The following is a 17713-nucleotide window of genomic DNA, read 5'->3' as shown; positions in this document are numbered from 1 at the left end:
TTCTTACCTTAAGTAAACAACCTTTAATATGCCAGGAGATACTGGGCAAACGACGCTGTAACACCAAATAGCGATGATATTGGCGCTACTCAATATTTAGAGCTATGCAGCCAGCCTCAATATTTTGAGCCAGACTTCAAGACAGGATGAGCAGGAGAGAATGAGCACAGCTCAAAGTACTACACACCATTAATCTAATCATAATGTAACATGATAATGTTGTTTAACCAGCACCTCCTAGCATATTGGCGGTCGCTAACACAATGCAAGAACTTTCAACGTATGGTGGCGAAAAACCAGGAGCTGAAAGCCCGTATTTCATGTTTCAATTTTTCACGAATCGCGTACGTTGTTAAGCATATGTGCGGTAAAAATAAGCTCCCTAGCTATACAAATTGTTCATCAAGCGATCCTTACCCGAGCAGGTTGTTTGAGACGTGGTGGTAGATTTTGACAAAAACCGTCCATTATGGCAAAATGCAGCACAGTACGTTTTTTTTGTTTTTGGGGGCATGGACATCCCTGCTTGTCAGCGTTTGATATCCTGGAGACCTTGGATGAGAGAAAATCGAAGTCGTCGCTCATCCGAAAACAGCTGCCCCATAGCGCCAGGGACTTGCAGCGTCCCAGTGACATCACGATAAAGCGATAATTTGGTGAAGGTATACCCGAGGTAGGATCAGCTTGGGAGGTATTGGACGATGTGCAAAAGGTGGCTAAGAAGATGAGCCTGCAGCATGCGCATAAATTCACCTGTAGGTGGAGATTCCTGTCCTGGGCCTGCTGAGTTAAGAGATTGTTAAAATTACTCAGTGCAGCCAGATAATAATATATTTGCGAAAAATGCGCCAGCTGAAAACACCAATTGCAGACTCGATCTTCAACGTGCTGCGTGCATACTCAGAGCAAATCGCCCTACATTATGTGGCCTTCGATGATTATATATCTACTAGGAAGTGCTGGCTTCAACCTCGTCAGTTCCGGCTAAACGCTATTTTGGATTTACTCCGCCATCTCATTATTACCACTTAAACACTATCTGAAATTGCACGCAATGTCCACAATGTACATAATGTAGCTCGCAACATCGCTCACTGTTTCATCACTGCTAACGTGCTAAGACTTTAACTTTTCTAGGTCAATTCACTTTGCCTCCGATCTGCAAACATGCATAAGATTCGTACCACCACCTTCACAAGCTCTTTCTGGCGCTTTTGAAGATTACACGAGAAAATTGAAATCGTTGCGTGCACAAAAGAAATGTGCAGATCCTGCGAAATTCTAGAGCGCCATCTCAAACGATTCGGAAATTATAAATGTGTAACTGGGAGCTAGTTGCAATGCGGATTCCTGCTGCATGGTTACCAGGACTGGCCCAGTATGACCAGGTTAGTGATGTTGGTGAGGAGCGGTTATGGTTGGAATGCAAGAGGACTGAAGAAGAGATAAAGAACGAAATAAGAGATAAGTGCGAAAGAACGCGACATGAATGCGGAAAGGCTCGTATGCGTGCGCATGTCGTACATAGATTAATCATTCATCATTATGACACGTATGTGAATGTCAGATATTACATTATGTAGATATGTCAGACATACATTAGTATGCTTTACATGAGTGTGTTATGCGTAAATATTTCAGATATGGGTATGTCATATATAAGTATTATGTATGAGCATGTGACATCTCGGTCATATATGAGTATGTCATATATGTCACACGTCATAAGATGAGGTATGCCTGACCATGTCCTATATGATAAGTTTCATTACGTTTGGGTGAAGAAAGGGGGGGAGCATAATTGAGAAGTACACGAGTCATCCATTATTGCGCAGCACGAGAGCCGTGCGTAGGAGCGATTTTTGAGTGCTGTAACACGGATCGGCGTGAGCGGCAATGATCCATGACCGTACCCGGAGGCCAAAGTCTACCATGAAACATGGCAGCAACGGCGCACATTTCGCGGCTGGGCCCTGGAGCCTCCCCCGTCCCCATGTTAAAACGGCACTTTTCGGGGTCACTGATTCTCAAATCTTGAGCGGAGACATATGCATCCTTATGTGCGACGATCTTGATCCGCGTGATGTATGCACAAAAAGGACATGGAAGTGAAATCTCGTCACTTCTATTTCAATGTCCGAGATCAAAAGCGTGCGCCGTGGCACGCACTCCTTTCACAGGTATCGGGGAAACCGTAGACTAATGCACACGCCGCTATGTCAAAGCGTGGGATCGAATCCCGGCCTGCCAGTGATTTTGAATGAAGTTCAGATAGAAAGCAAAGGGAATATGGTCACTTTAACGTTTCAATCAGGCACATAACCATTTTGAAGACAAGTATTGCACTTTACACATGCCGTCACAAGCGCAGTACATATTCAACAGCTCGGTTTCATCGTATCCATACAAAATACAAGCCCGCGAACTTGGAAATAAGATTTGCATGTTGCATGTTCTTCTTTACACACAGTTCTGTATCGTTGAACGTCATACATTTCGTCATATCATGTTTAAAGGCTCTTGGTCCCGTATGTTTGGATCACAGGAGGGGGGGGGGGGGGGGGGTATATTCTGTCAGTCGCATGGCGAAGAGTGGTGGTGGTGTGAGTTGTTTGTTATGTCTGTTGATGATTCGTACCGTGTCTCTGATGTATGATGTTTAAAGTATGGTCAGTAGTTTATGGTCTGTGGCATGCGCAGATTTGGAAGTATTCGCGACTAGCGTCTGGCGAGTGGAAGTGTTGTGGTGTGTATGCGTATGTGTTTTCGGTGCCCTCTCCCGCAAGTGCATAGCTAAACGTCAGCTGAGACTTGCAGTCATTGATAAGACCATTGTACTTTACTTTACGGTTTCACAGTCCCCGGCAGAAAATCGGAAACAGTTAACTACACTGGTCTGTTTCAAGTTATCATTGGTTTGGTTGAGTTTATGTTTGGTCATCTGGGAAGATGTTTTTGGACTTTTAAACCCTATAACAAATCTAAGTCTCTCTGTTGATCACTGGGGCGCAGTGATTTAGGGCAACGCAACGCAATACTTTCTCATCGGTTTCCCAAGATGAGGTCATCGTATTATTGCAAAAAAGTTACAATGCTTCATGAAAACCACGAGAGACGCCATTCCGTCTGTCCGTTTAGAGAAAGTGATCGAGTGAGGACTAGATCGTCAAAGTCAATATATGTGTATCTGTCATTGATAAGCATCTGACGTAACGCATCGATAAGCATCTGACGCTCTCTATTGAAAGCATTCCACGAAGAACATTTTTTCAAAGCACTACTAGTTTAAGCCCGCATAGACCCTTTCTTCTACAATCTGGACAGCCTCCGTAACCATTTGTGCATTTTCCATGGTTGGTGGGCTTTCTTCAAACAACTATATGAAATGCACAATTTGATAAATCAATCGGGAGGCCCAGAAATGTCTACACGCGTCCCCACATGATGCACTATGGCATTGCATTGGCAGCAGTTATTTAAAATTGGCGTAATACCTCAGTACTACATAATATTAACTACAATTCAGTTATATGAAACTAATCTGTACTTTCTGTAAACTATCAGTAAAAAACAATGTGTAAAAACTAAATATAAAAACTATCTGTACCAGCTCCCACTACAGTTCTGATCTATTTGATTGCTTCGGTCCTTGTACGTACGCGTCCGCCCAGCCCGCGGACGGCGCGACTGTCACGTGGCACATGCCCGTTGACGGTCTGTCCCACGGTCGGCGCCGTGATCGCCGTGACGTCATCCATCATCCGTCATCCGTCAGGCGACGGGGCTGTTGGTCCTGTCGAGCCGAACAGTCTGACGTGCGATAGTGTTGAGTCTGGTCGGGGTCAGGGCTGGAGCGCAGCAGGTAGTGCGTGCTGTCCGACGAGCCGCGGCGCTGTACCGGCAGCAGGCTGGTGACGGTCGACAGCGACTGTGAAAACTGGGTCTCGGGCGTCACCGCCGGCGTGTTGCTGGCGGCGGCGACGGCACAGCTACATCGCTGCCGGAGTTGCCGGTGGATAAATCACCGGCGGTTTATAATAGATATACTCCGGATGAATATGCCCTATGCGGATAAATATACTGTGGAGCAGACGCGGTTGCGGTGTAAAACGGAACACGAGGATGAAGAAGATCATTTGGCTGCGGGCAACTGCCGCTGGCCGGCTACGGCTGACCGTGATGACGGTCATTACTGGTGATGACAGTGAAGCCCGCGACGCGTCCGTCTCCGGGCAAGCGCTGCCGCGCCATACGGTCACATTCAGTTGCCCAGTCCCCCAATGTGTGATGTCCAGCCTGAACACAGGCGCCGCTCCATCCAGGAGACAGGTGCGCTCTGCCTCAGGTCGGGCTCGGGCTCCGCGGTCGTTCGGCTGAGCCGCCTGCCAGGTGTCGGTCCAGTCGAGTGGATCAACCGGTGGGTTCCGGAACGAATTGTTCTTACAATATCCAGTAGTGAGGACTCTGATGGTACGGCTAGATTCTAGCTGCATCTTTTCCAGACTTAAAATAGTGTTTTGTGTTTGTGAAACCACGTTTATATTTCAGATTTTTATTAGAACTATGCAGCCTGTGAGCGAAATGTTGTTAGCTTTGCGTGAGCTGAGCGAGACAGTAAATTACTTGCAGACAGGGAGTAGGTACAAAAACGGCGCAGAAGAGTCAAAATATTGCTCCGACTTTTATTTACAACACTACGGTAACAGGACAAATCCCTATTCCCAATACACAGAGGTATTTGTTTATTGGGGATGCATATATCGGGAGGTGGATATGTGCAGATGAATCTGCACGAAACAAAATGTGTGTTTTGTGACTGGTGATTCCATTACATGTTCTCCATTCTCTTAACTTTTCGTACACCGGATTACTGTGTGCATTGGTAAATAATTGCAGTGCAATGGATTGTTTGGAAGAACTTAAAATACCTGCATCTTACTGGTGCGCAACTGGAGATGAAGATAGTATCCTTCTTGCGACAAAGCCTTGGTGCAGGTGAGATATTCATGATGTTGTTGTGTTGCTGAGTAGTGCAGCAAGGGTAGGTTTTAATTGGGTGTGAAATTAATGATGTCATGCACAATGGTTGCTACCTTATCCCTAATGAGCTGCTACTATCATGCAAAGTAATGCCAAGTAATCTAAGGTTACAGGCCTCTGAAATGATGCCCCTGATGCATTCAGTTGGTCATCATTCTAGCCTCTTGTATTTAGGCTACCAGGCCCCCCAAAATGTCCACCTTATGCAAATTGTATTAATAATTTGAGGTTAACAGCAGGAAAAATCAAATATAATGATTTTTTGTTCAATTTTTAAGTTCTGTGATTCCTGCTGTTTGGTGTAAATTGGGGTTCTTACATTGTTAAAGTGTGGTAATATGTCAATATTTTACATAAAAAGTGCAGAATGTTTTTGAACCATCCATTTTTTGTACTTTTCACTGAATTTATTCATTCCTGTTTTGTTGATATGCAGCCATCTCATCCTACGAAGTGTTTATCCTGTATTTGTATTTGTTGTATAGCTTGAAAGCAGTTAACATACATTCACATATTTGCTGCCTTACCAACTAACAAGCCCTGAAACTGCAGGGAGCTAAGTGATCTGGGAACGCTGCCCACCTGGTTTCCACAACATGACCAGCTCTCACCAGAGGAGGTGCAGTCGGCTGTCCGAGAACGACGCCCGCCTGACCCCAGCTGGACCTTTGTCAACCTCTGGGTTAGTTCCAGCCACTGCTGGGGATGTGGCAGGGTGTTAGCTCCTGGCAGCTGGGAATGCTGCCAGCAGCTAATAGGGTGCTGCCTGCATAGAGAGTGCTGCCATCTGCTGCATTGTGGAGTGGTTTTAACTGTGAGTTTTCCTTTGATCTGTGCACTTCCTGCTGCTTTCTTTTGCTGGCTTGATCTTTGATCATTTTAGAAATATACTTGTATCTTGACTCTGTTTGAAAGTAATTGGTGCATTCAACCATTCTGGCCCAGATTATCCAGGTTTTAGTTTGCTGTTGTGCCGATTTTACCAGTGTCTGTACCTGTCTGTTTCTATGTGCATGTTGTGCCACTTTCCACATTGCCAGCATCCAGTTCTTGTACTGTGTGGTTGATAATCATGTGACTGTGTACCACAGACGATCCCGAAGCCGGACGACAGGCCGAGCCTGCTGCCGCGACCGCAGCCAGAGTCGGCGCCGGACGTGCTCCGGCCCGACCCCGTGGACGCCACGTACTCGGCGCTGCTGCGGCAGGTGGCGCGAGACGGCTTCTGCGCCAGCTGGCGGGCCATGGCGGCTCGCTACCCGGGTATGGCAGCTATTCGCCGGGCTTTGGCCACGGCCGGGGGGGGGGGGGGATACGCTCGAAAATTTGCATCCGCATCACCACCTTTGCTGCGTTAGCACGACCGTGTTCGTCACTGGCGTCATCATTGGCGGTGTTTCCGTACTACGTAAGAGTCCCTAGCTATGACTGCTGCTGTGGTCAAATTGCTGCTGGCAGTCTGAAAGTCCAGTCAGTCTGCAAGCCCACAACCCTGATCCAGCGACTAATTGCTATTGGCTTATGAACAGCAGGCTGGCCAACTGGAATGGGTCTGTCGCGCACGGGGGGAACCGGTTAAATCACCATGAACCAGCTGCACCTGTGCTGTCCTTCGCCTGGGAGCAGGGCTTCTCTTTGATGCCCTCGGACCCCGTTGCCGCTCGTGCACGCGCCACACCACGTCGCTCACGCAGGCGGGAATCTTTAATCGCAGACAGTCTGCATCCAGCCCCAGCAGTGGTGGGCGCTCGCCGTGCCAGGCCGCTGCTGGCGCCGCCGTGTCTGGCCGCCCCGCACCGCCGCGTGCTCTCCGAGACATCTGGCGGTGACCGCTGACGCGCGCCGTCGGTCCCCAGATGTGTACCCGGCAGAGCTGGAGCCGGGCCCGGAGCTGGGCTCGGAGCCGGAGCCGGAGCCGGAGCCGGAGCGGCTGCCCGCGGATGCCGTGATGCGGGAGCTCCTCCTGAGGACGTACGGCCGCGAGCCGGCCGTCGTGGCGCCGAGTCGGTCGGCGGCGAAGGTGAAAGGTCGCGGCGGTCCGCGAGGTGGCGCTGGAGTCGGCAGTAGAGGCAGGCCGCTGAACTGTTATGGACATGCCGCCATCCTGAGGTTGGATGGTTTACTGTTTTGCGAACTGCCTGTGTGACATTGCTTCGGTGCGCGGTGTGCAAACACTGCCTGAAACGGGTAACCAATCACGCACGAGACAGTTGGCAGGTGTGTTCAGTTCGAGCATGTCGTTTGGTGCGTGCGTGCGTGCGTGCGTGCGTGCGTGCGTGCGTGCGTGCGTGCGTGCGTGCGTGCGTGCGTGCGTGCGTGCGTGCGTGCGTGCGTGCGCGTGTGCGTGTGTGCGAGCGCGTGTGCGTGTGCGTGTGCGTGTGTGTGTTTTGTACCGCTACTCTCTGTTGGCCAGTACCTACAGCTGAGTTTTCTGCTGTGCGCGATCCGTTGCTGTGTCTAATCCGCTGTTTTCTCGACATGTCGTGCCGTGCTTCTCTCATGCCACCGTGTTCACCGCACGAATCCCTCCAAGTTTCAAACTGTGTACATTTTCACCATGTCGAACATTCCTCTGCTTGCGGTGGCTACCCATAACCCTTGCACGGCACCCCGCCGCCATTCCGTCTTCCTCGCCCAGCTGTCACCTCCCTCCCGCTGGTCTCCCCCGCTCCCCCGCGGCTGAGAACCCGGCGAGATTGCAGGAAAAGTCCCCGCTGACGCCGCCGCGTGTTGGCCCCCCCGGCAGGCCCCGCCGCCGGGCCGCGAGCCGTTCTGCGGCCTGCAGCCGGCGCTGGCCGTGCTCGAGCTGAGCTCCGCCTTCGTCGTCGTCTCGCCGCACGCCGTGTTTACGCTGCGGCACGCGTCCGCCTTCACCGGCGGCCGCTTCGCCGACAACCCGAGCAAGGTGGGAAAGCAACGCTCTGCCGTGGCTCAGGCGCTTGGGTCGTGATGTAAACGTCTTGGTTCCATTCGCGTCGCAGGACGCCTGATGGGCTCTGCTTTCCTGGTGCTGAGGACCTCAGTGTGTGCGTACTTAACCTTGATTGTATGCATAGGAGGAAAGCCCGGCAGTTATTAGAATATGGACAGTTGGGGATAGCCAAGCAACATGTCGTGAGGGGTATCCGTGGGTGAGAAACATCAGTCTGCAGATATGGACGATGTTTCAGAGAGCAGGAAAAGTGTGCTGCCTGTGCTGCTGCCTGGCAAAGCTAGCATTACTAGTGTGCTCCTCCTCGCTGTGTTGATTTGGCATCCAAAAGTGCGCGTCGGCATTGACGTCATTCCTCCCCCTCCCCCGCCCCGTGCCGCCACCGACCGACATCTCCGCCTTCCCCCTCAGGCGGTGTTCGTCGGGTACCAGCTGCTGCGGGCGCTCGCGGAGCTGCACGCGCGCGGCGTCTGCGCCGGCGACCTCCGGCTGCAGGACGTGCTGGTGGACGACACGCTGTGGGTGCAGCTGCGGCCACGGCTACCGGGCTCGTTGTGCGACGCGCCGCTGCCCGAACCGACCGCGCCCCGCCGGTCAGTCGCCGTCGTGGTCTGGTCTGGTGGTGTGGTGGTGTGGTCGTCGTGGTGCCACGTGCGGTCGTTTCTGGGCGAGCATCCTGCCGCGCCGTTCTTCTGTCGTCTTTCGGTGTGTGGAGACGGGCAAAGACGACAGGTGGCTTTTATGCCACTTTTGGATGCAAAGTCATGTGTCTGTGGTAGTGAGTTAGTTGCACTGGTAGTGTCTTTTACCACTAACAATGCCGACATGTCCTTAGATTTGATTAACAATATTTGAAATATGCTGTCATTTCCCTGTTCTGTCCGTCACTAATTTTGGATGCACTTGCACGCATTCTGTACCGAATCCTGCCATGTCGTTGCGCACCATCACCCGGCAGCGGAGTTTGGCGGCAGCGCGTCCAACGCCCGGCCCGTGTTTCAGTGACGACAGCGAGCCGGAGGGGGACGGGGACGAGCTCAGCGCGTTGACGCAGGTCAGTCGGCTGACCTACCGGCCTGGTGGGTCAGCAGGGTCTGCTGTGGTGACTGCTGATGGACCAGCTTTACACAGACAAGCTTACAGACCAGCGTTATACGGACCAGCTTACAGACCAGCCTTATACAGACCAGCTTATAGAATAGCTTTATACAAACCAGCTCACAGACCAGCTTTATACAGACCAGCTTACAGACCAGCTCTACTCAGACCAGCCTACAGACCAGCCCTATACAGACCAGCTTATCGACCAGCTTGACAGGGGCTGCATTGGCAGGTGTAGCAATGCCTCCACACTCACATGTGTAATGAGACGGATGTTTCGGTGTTTGCAACTGGCTCATGTGACGAAAGTGATGTTGACGGTGCCGAAAGTGACGTTGACGGTGACGAAAGTAAAGTTGCCATGACGAAAGGAACGTTGACGGTGGTGAAATTGAAGTGACGGTGACGAAAGTGACGTTGACAGTGGCGAAAGTGGTTTGCACACTCGAGCCGTTGTCACTACTGTAGTGCTGGCCGGAAAATATAGTCTAAAATGAACCAGACTGACCTGACCTTACCTGATCTGACATGATATGGCGTGATATAACATGACTCTCGCCCCGCCCCGGCAGGCATGGGTGAGCCGGCGCGTCTCAAATCTCTCGTACCTTTTGGCTCTGAACGCTCTGGCGGGCCGGCGCGCCGACGACCCGGCCTACCACCCGGTGGTGCCGTGGGTCAGCGACCTCAGCCGGCCCGACGGCCAGTGGCGCGACCTCAGCCGCAGCAAGTACCGGCTGAACAAGGGTGACGAGCAGCTGGACCAGCAGTACCGCGCTGGCGCCGCCGCCAGCGACCAGGTACGCGCCGGGTACGGAGCGTACCTTGCAGTGGTCATTGCTGCTGGGGAGGGAAGGGAGAGAGGGAGGACGGACACAGGATGCGGGGCGCACGGTCACGCGGTACCTTTAGAAGGCGCTTAACAGACAGGTCAGTTGTACCGGGGTCCGACTGGCTGGTTGTACTGGCTGTACAACCGACACTGGGGTCAGTTGTACAGCTCGAGTGAGGTGAAGGTGATTGTAGGTCTCTTGGTGGGTGTGGGTTGTTGATGTAGGGTTCCCACACGTGCCAGGCGCATGCGCATGTCGGGCGCACCGTGTCGTCAGGATGGTGCAGGTGTTCGACGCGTGGTGTCGTGGTTGCTGTGCCGGAGCCCTCGCAGTGTGTGGTAGTGTGTGTGTGTGGTAGTAGTGTGTGTGTGTGTGGTAGTAGCGTGTTCAACCGTCGGTGCGGTACCGTGCCCCTCGGGAGTCAGTGAACAGCGTAGCGCTACGCCGTCCCCCTCTGTGCCATCCCGTCAGAAGTCATAGTATCGTCTCCGCCCCACAGGTGGCGCACCACATCTCGGACGTGCTCTCCGAGATCACCTACTACGTGTACATGGCACGTCGCACGCCCCGCTCGGTGCTCTGTCGCCACGTGCGGTGAGTGCTGCGGAGGGGTGGGCGCTGGCCGGTCCCGGATGACGCCACCAGCGACCAACGTCATCCGGCGAATCCAGTGCCGTCACCTACCCTCACCAACAAGAAACGTACCCTCTCACTCGCTTACGTCATGTGAACAGACGGGCCAGACGTGGTATGATGTGCGGGCTGTTAGTAGTAGGTAGGCCAATTTGAAAAGCTCTTTTAGTAAGTGACGTGGTCGCTTCGCCAGACTCATGCTCACATCTCGGCGGTCTCGCGCCCGGCAGCGGGAACGGGCACGCGGACCCGCCGCGGTCGTGGCCGAGAGGAGCGTCTCGGGTGGTGTATTAAATCAAAGGCATCGTGATACACGGCAGTCTCGCTGGAATTGGGTGCCGGCTTTGCTACCGCGTTGCAGGGCCAACTACGCCGGCTGAGCACCCAGTGGGTGCCGGGTGCTGACCCTGACCCCTCTTCCGCTGGTCTGTGTTGCAGGGCCCAGTGGGTGCCGGGCGAGTACCCGCCCTCACTGCTTCGCCTTCAGGCCTGGACCCCGGACGAATGCATTCCGCAGTTCTACACGGACCCCGGCGTGTTCAAGGTGGTCCGCGGGCCACTGGTCAGGGGTGGTCCGGACCAGCGGCGGCGGTGGCAAGGGGGGGGGGAGGGAAGGGGTCGTAAACCGTGCGTGGCTTGGTCAGAGGTGGTCCGGACCAGCGGCGGAGGGGGAAGAGGGGGGGGGAGGGGTTGTAAACCGTGCGTGGCTTGGTCAGAGGTGGTCCGGACCAGCGGCGGCGGTGGCAAGGGGGGGGGGGGGAGGGAAGGGGTCGTAAACCGTGCGTGGCTTGGTCAGAGGTGGTCCGGACCAGCGGCGGCGGTGGCGGGGGGGGGGGAGGGAAGGGGTCGTAAACCGTGCGTGGCTTGGTCAGAGGTGGTCCGGACCAGCGGCGGCGGTGGCAAGGGGGGGGGGAGGGAAGGGGTCGTAAACCGTGCGTGGCTTGGTCAGAGGTGGTCCGGACCAGCGGCGGCGGTGGCAAGGGGGGGGGAGGGAAGGGGTCGTAAACCGTGCGTGGCTTGGTCAGAGGTGGTCCGGACCAGCGGCGGCGGTGGCAAGGGGGGGGAGGGAAGGGGTCGTAAACCGTGCGTGGCTTGGTCAGAGGTGGTCCGGACCAGCGGCGGCGGTGGCAAGGGGGGGGGAGGGAAGGGGTCGTAAACCGTGCGTGGCTTGGTCAGAGGTGGTCCGGACCAGCGGCGGCGGTGGCAAGGGGGGGGAGGGAAGGGGTCGTAAACCGTGCGTGGCTTGGTCAGAGGTGGTCCGGACCAGCGGCGGCGGTAGCAAGGGGGGGGGGGGGAGGGAAGGGGTCGTAAACCGTGCGTGGCTTGGTCAGAGGTGGTCCGGACCAGCGGCGGCGGTGGCAAGGGGGGGGGAGGGAAGGGTCGTAAACCGTGCGTGGCTTGGTCAGAGGTGGTCCGGACCAGCGGCGGCGGTGGCAAGGGGGGGGGGGAGGGAAGGGGTCGTAAACGGTGCGTGGCTTGGTCAGAGGTGGTCCGGACCAGCGGCGGCGGTGGCAAGGGGGGGGAGGGAAGGGGTCGTAAACCGTGCGTGGCTTGGTCAGAGGTGGTCCGGACCAGCGGCGGCGGTGGCAAGGGGGGGGGGAGGGAAGGGGTCGTAAACCGTGCGTGGCTTGGTCGGAGGTGGTCCGGACCAGCGGCGGCGGTAGCAAGGGGGGGGAGGGAAGGGGTGGTAAACCGTGCGTGGCTTGGTCAGAGGTGGTCCGGACCAGCGGCGGCGGGTGGCAAGGGGGGGGGAGGGAAGGGGTCGTAAACCGTGCGTGGCTTGGTCAGAGGTGGTCCGGAACAGTGGCGGAGGTGGGAAGAGGGGGAGGGAAGGGGTCGTAAACCGTGCGTGGCTTGGTGGGACATGTGGTGATATGTTTCATGGTAGGGTACTGCATGTCCATATGCCCGTATCCGCATGCTGAGTGGCCTGTAACCCGTAAGAATAGACAGAGTGAGAGGGAAACAGCTAAGAGTGTATTTAGCTTCTACCTTCAGTCATAGTGGCAGTGTGGGGTATCAGGGATGATGTCCAAATTTGATATTCGTGACATGCTTTCCCGGGATGTTTGTACTGGCCACTTTATACTGTCACCAGAATCGAAACATGCACTGCTGCCGTTCGTCATTTGAGTCCGCCTTCCCACCTACACAACACAATACTTCCCACCGATAAAATGCTACACTTTCCTGTGCTTCGTCTCATGTGAGCATGGGCAGGACGGACGCGAGTATTGCATAGTTGTGAATGCACTGCTGCTGGTATTGCACCCGTGCGTATTCCACGGTTCTGACACTGCGTCCGCCAATGCACAGTCGATCCATCCCGACCTGGCCGACCTGGAGGTGCCCGAGTGGGCGGAGTCTCCCGAGAGTTTCATCAGTCACCACCGGGCGGCGCTGGAGTCGGACCAGGTGTCGGCTCACCTGCACCACTGGATTGACCTCACCTTCGGATACAAGTGAGCCCCGGGAGACTCGAGTCCGGTGGCTTGTGGTGGAGTGTCGCGTGTTGGCCGCCAGCCGGGCGTGATTTTCGCGCCTACCGTCTGCAGTTTTCTTGCATAAAATTGATGCGAACATTTTGGTTTGCATGGACTCCTGTGATCAGACCTCATTCCACGCAGTGCTTGTGTGAACCCTAACACAACCACGGATCGTGAAATCGGCCAAGAGGCAGCCACCGTAACTGATTGAGTTACGGGGCGGGGCATGTCAGTGCACAGTTTGGTAAAGGTCGGGCCGCTCGATGTGTTCACAAGTTGTACACTCTCTTGTTCAGTAGCAAATTTGTTTGCGTCCAACTCAGTGTTTGGGTGGGGCCATGAGCTATACACTCCTGTCACCTGTCAGTTATGCTGCTGTCTTCAGCTTCACTCTCGGTCAGTGCTCACGGTGGGGCCAAATGTGCTCGTCTTCCGTCCAGGCTCACCGGACCTGCGGCCGTTCGCGCCAAAAACGTGTGCCGCCACCTGGCCGAGAGCGGTGACACCTTGCGGCGCCACGGTGTACTGCAACTGTTCGACACGCCCCACCCTCCGCGGCAGACGGCGCTGCCGTTCTTTAGGAAGACGCCGCCCGCGGAACAGGACCTGCTAGTTTCGTCTGGGCAGAGAGGTTGGTGCGGACCATCCTGTTCGACTTGGCGCACTAAATAACAAGTCATATGAAACACAAAAGGAATGTTGGACAAGGACGAGGATAAGCTGTCATATAAGATTCGTCAATGGTCATTAGACGAGAATCGCGTGCAGATACCAGACGACATGGGGATCGTTCTTTTGAACCCTGCCGGCCGCTTGCAGCCCATCTCACGTCTCCAAAGTAGCAACTCCCACACCGGCCGAGCAGCGCCACCACGCGCACTACAGCTTCTTCCGGTCGCCGACAGATGGCGGGAGCGCGGTAGCGCCAGCTGACGAGCCGTGCCGCGAGACGGACGAGCCAGAGCCGCGCCAGCTGATCCGCCTACCGGCGCACTACCGACCGACGGCGGCGCTTCGCCGGCTGGAGGCGCTCGGCGCGTTCTGCGCGGCGGCGCGCGGGGCGCTGCAACCGGGGTCGCCCCAGCGCTCCCCGGCGCCCTCCGAGGTGGTCCAGGTGAGGAGGCGAGAGCTGACGGTCGCGTGTGGACGCTGGACGCGCTCGAGTTCTGAAAATTGTCAGTTCGTGTACTGGTTGCAGATGTGGAGAATCGTAATGAGTTCCCGTATTTTCTGTCCTCCTGCGCCATCTACATTGATTCATATTGCCATATAATAAATGATCATCCGACAGTCTAATTGCGTGATGCCATCTGACGTCTTACCGGCTGTCCGAACAGAAGCGGATGAAGGGCGCCGGGTTTTGATTCGGTTGTCAAACTGTCGTATTGTGGAGGAACCAAAATGACGACACATTATAGAGCACTGCCGTATTGCCGAGACAAGACGGATGACAATGTCAGTGTGTCTCCACACCGTATGCTGTGCGTGTGCCAGCCAACTTTTCACAAGTTGCGTGCTTTGCGCGTTTATACCCTTTCCCACGTGTCGAAGCAGACACACCACAATTAAGACTTAATCTTTGTGGTTTTTACCAGTCAAGCACATCTGCTGCGGTCTTTATCCGGCTTCCCGTCTGCCCCACCGTCGTCTCCTGGCCGCGGGCCTACTGGTCCTGCCCCTGACTACCGACAACTGACCCTCACCCTGTTCCCTGACCAGATGTCAGGTGTCTCTTGACACCTGACATCTGACCCCGCCTCTGACTCCTGACCTCCGTCCCTGATCTCAGACCTCCGACCCTGGTCCCTGGCCCCCGCCCCATGATCCCTGAGCTGCGCGCTCTGACCCCTGACCCACGCCCGGCAGGCGCGGCGCGCTCGCGACCTCTCCGCGTGGCTGTGTCTTCTGGCCGAGCTGTGCGCGCCGGCCGCCTTCCGCAGCCTGGCGGCAGGCGCGCCGCTGACTGCGCGCCTGCAGGCGGCGCGCCAGGCGCTGGCGGCGGGCGCGCCTGCCTGGCTGGCCGGCCTGGCGCGTCTGCTGCGCCGCGGGCCGCCGCGCGCAGCGGCGGCGCTGCTGCGGCCGCCGCTGTCGCCGCTGCCGCTGCCGGCCGCGGTCCCGGCGCTGTACGCGGCGCTGGCGGAATTCCGTCGGATGTCAGACCGGCAGGCGGCGGCGGCCGAGAGAGCGGGAGAGGCGAGCGACGAGGCGGCGCTGGCGGCGGAGCTCTGGGTAGGTGGGAGGTGGGCAGACGTGAGGGGTAGTGGGTCAGGGGTAGGATAGCGGATCAGGGATAGGGCGGTGGATCAGGGGAAGGGTAGTGGATCAGGGGCAGGGCAGTGGATCGGGGGTAGCGTATTGGATCGAGCGTGGGGTATTGGATCAGGAGTAGAGTATTAGATAAGGGGCAGGATAATGGATCAGCGGTAGGGTAGCGGCTGCCAGGATAGCATGAGGGGTAGAGTAGTGGATGAACAGGTGTGGGGGCTGTGCACCTGTGCGTTGTATGCCCTCGTATGAATGGTGCAAAGTGGGGATGTAATTACCTTGGTTTATGTGCCCAAAATGATCATGTCGGTGCCCCTAAGACATGACGGGCTGAGTTGTGCGTTTGGTTCCCTTGCATGATGTTAAGCTGTGTTTCCTGTAATATTCCTCTGCATGACTACAGGTTCCGTCTGTAGTGTGCATGGTAATCCTCTAATAGTTCAATGATCCCTGGGCACAGTTTCACACCATCCAGCGGTGCCCCTCGCTCGCCCGCTTCTCCGACCCCTCGGCTTGGTCGACGCAAGGCGGCGTCGGAAGCGCTCCCCGCCGCCTCAGCGCCTGCTCCGACCGCCAGGTGCGCCTCTTCAGCCAGCGGCTGGCCTCGCTGCTGACCGAGCTCAGCGACGAGAGCCTGCTGCTGCTCGTGCCGCACGTCACCCACCTGCTGACGGCGCGCGCCACGTGCGTGCTGGCCGCCTGGCACGTGTTCAGCCCGGTGGCGGCGCGGCTGGGCCCGGCGCGCGCGCGGTGACGTGTTCCTGCAGCCGTTGTTGCGGCTCTACCGTCGCGACGCGGTGAGCGGCTGCGAGCGAGCGGGCGCAGCACCTGGTGTCATCATGAACATTGACTCTGAGGGATGGAAGGCGTTGTCTGTTCTTCCACTGGGGTTCTAAGAGCTCACTTCTTTCGTTTTGTCCTGTCCATCAGTTGAACACTGCCGCTGCCGCTACCTTTTCATGGAACTGTTTTTTAAAGTTACTTTAATTATCAATTAGATAGGCTATTTTGCAGTACGAACACGGGTGTGGTGTTCGCCACTCCACTATGACACTACACAACGCCGAACGGTATTCAGCAAGTGGCACGCAGTTTGTACCAGGGCCAGCCCCTGCGCGGGGGTGTTAGGGTGTTACTCGCGTCCTCTCTGCGCGCAGATCACATGCAAGTCAATGAAGCTCTTCCACCGAAGCTTTCTGCTGCACGTGGCCGTTCGCCTCGGTCACGCCGCGTTCATCGAACACTTCATATCGCCGCTGATCGAGGCCGCCGGCGGTGACCGTGACCTGACCCCGACCCCGGCGCAGGTCACGCCACACTTCAGGTGCGCCGTGACCCAGGCGGACAGAGCGGGCCGCCCAGGCTCGGAGCTCGAAATCGAGGGGTTTGGCCTCGGCTCCTGCTGCTGGAGGGTTTCGCTGACCCGGGTTTCCTCTTAGCCGCGGTGTAAATGAAGCTGGATGACCCAATGGCCTCTGCAGTGACATGCGTGGGTCTTGTAGTTGCCACGCGTGGAGGGTTTGCTGACCCCGGTTTCCTCTTGGTCGCGGTGTAAATGAAGCTGGATGACCCAATGGCCTCTGCAGTGACATGCGTAGGTATTGTAGTTGCCCGCGTTTGGATTGCTGTTGCTCGCCGGTCCTGCTGCAGTGCTGCGCGGCGAAGCCTGGGCTGTGCGAGTTTGCTCTGGACTGGGTCCTTGTGTGATCTGTGATATCCGATGCCGTGCTGTGTGAGTTTGTTGTGGACTAGGCCCTGGTTGTGTTTCTGTGCTATCTGATCCTGCTATGATGTGCGCCGATTCTCCGCTGTGACGCCATAGTGGGAGCTGCACGTGTGCTGTGGTGTTTTGCTACGAGCTGAGGCTGGGTTGTGGAGTCGTGGTGTCATCAGAACCTGTGTTGTAGTGTCATGGTGAGAGCTGGTCTCGTGCTAATGTGTCATGTCGAGAGATGGTGCTGTGGTGCCATGTTGAGAGATGGCGCGGTGGGATGGTTGAGCCCCGTGCTGTAGTGCCATGATGAGCGCTTGTCCTGTACCCTTCTGCGACGATGAGAATGCGAGTCCTGTGCTATGGTGTCATGTCGGGGGCCGGTATGTGTGCTGTGTTTGCCGTGGTCCCATCTAAACCGGCGCTATCTGTTCGCGTGCCGTGCCATTGGTTCGCCAGACCTGATGCCAGACTTGATACTCGACCTGTCCTGACGGGATGCCCACCGGTCGACAGGGTCTCGGAGACGGCGCCAGCGGAGCACTCCTCCGAGACGGCCGCCGACCACGGTAAGTCCCCGCCCGCCGGGAGCGGCGCCGGCGACCGCCGCTCTCCCCCCGCCACGACTCGTGACATGGGACGTCACGTCTGTCGGTGTCGCGTAACGTGACGTGACGTGACGCGCGCCCGGCGGCGGCGCCCGACCAGTCAG

At 56.2% G+C, this 17713-nt stretch overlaps 2 protein-coding genes across 2 annotated transcripts in view; both read left to right on the top strand.

The window, feature by feature from the left end:
- The first annotated feature begins 4737 nt into the window (after positions 1-4737).
- On the top strand, positions 4738-17495 carry LOC119094957 (WD repeat-containing protein 81). The gene is made up of 18 exons (XM_037217868.1): positions 4738-4995; positions 5593-5722; positions 6132-6303; positions 6897-6918; positions 7009-7060; positions 7826-7945; positions 8468-8526; positions 8975-9026; positions 9646-9873; positions 10406-10500; positions 10978-11083; positions 12856-13001; positions 13466-13656; positions 13931-14041; positions 14892-14941; positions 15868-16029; positions 16448-16565; positions 17461-17495. Exons 1-18 carry the CDS (start codon positions 4901-4903, stop codon positions 17493-17495), a joined length of 1944 nt encoding a protein of 647 aa, XP_037073763.1. The 5' UTR covers positions 4738-4900.
- LOC119095304 (WD repeat-containing protein 81) overlaps positions 16027-17713 on the top strand; it is a 194945-nt gene continuing 193258 nt past the window's right edge. The window contains exon 1 of the mRNA XM_037218156.1: positions 16027-16087. The gene's annotated coding sequence lies outside the window, so the exon portion shown is untranslated. The remainder of the gene's footprint in view (positions 16088-17713) is intronic.

The sequence above is a fragment of the Pollicipes pollicipes genome, unplaced genomic scaffold (assembly GCF_011947565.3).
Source record: "Pollicipes pollicipes isolate AB1234 unplaced genomic scaffold, Ppol_2.1 Scaffold_4219;HRSCAF=4965_pilon_pilon_pilon, whole genome shotgun sequence".
Lineage (NCBI taxonomy): Eukaryota > Metazoa > Arthropoda > Thecostraca > Pollicipedomorpha > Pollicipedidae > Pollicipes > Pollicipes pollicipes.
Note: the sequence above shows the minus strand (reverse complement) of the source record. Positions and strands in the feature narration are given on the sequence as shown.

Excerpts from the sequence above, each read along its gene's own strand:
- LOC119094957 (XM_037217868.1), top strand. The coding sequence starts at position 4,901 with ATGGATTGTTTGGAAGAACTTAAAATACCTGCATCTTACTGGTGCGCA. Across the intron at positions 9,874-10,405 it reads GCGCCGCCGCCAGCGACCAG|GTGGCGCACCACATCTCGGA; the intron begins GTACGCGCCGGG and ends TCCGCCCCACAG. Across the intron at positions 10,501-10,977 it reads GTGCTCTGTCGCCACGTGCG|GGCCCAGTGGGTGCCGGGCG; the intron begins GTGAGTGCTGCG and ends TCTGTGTTGCAG.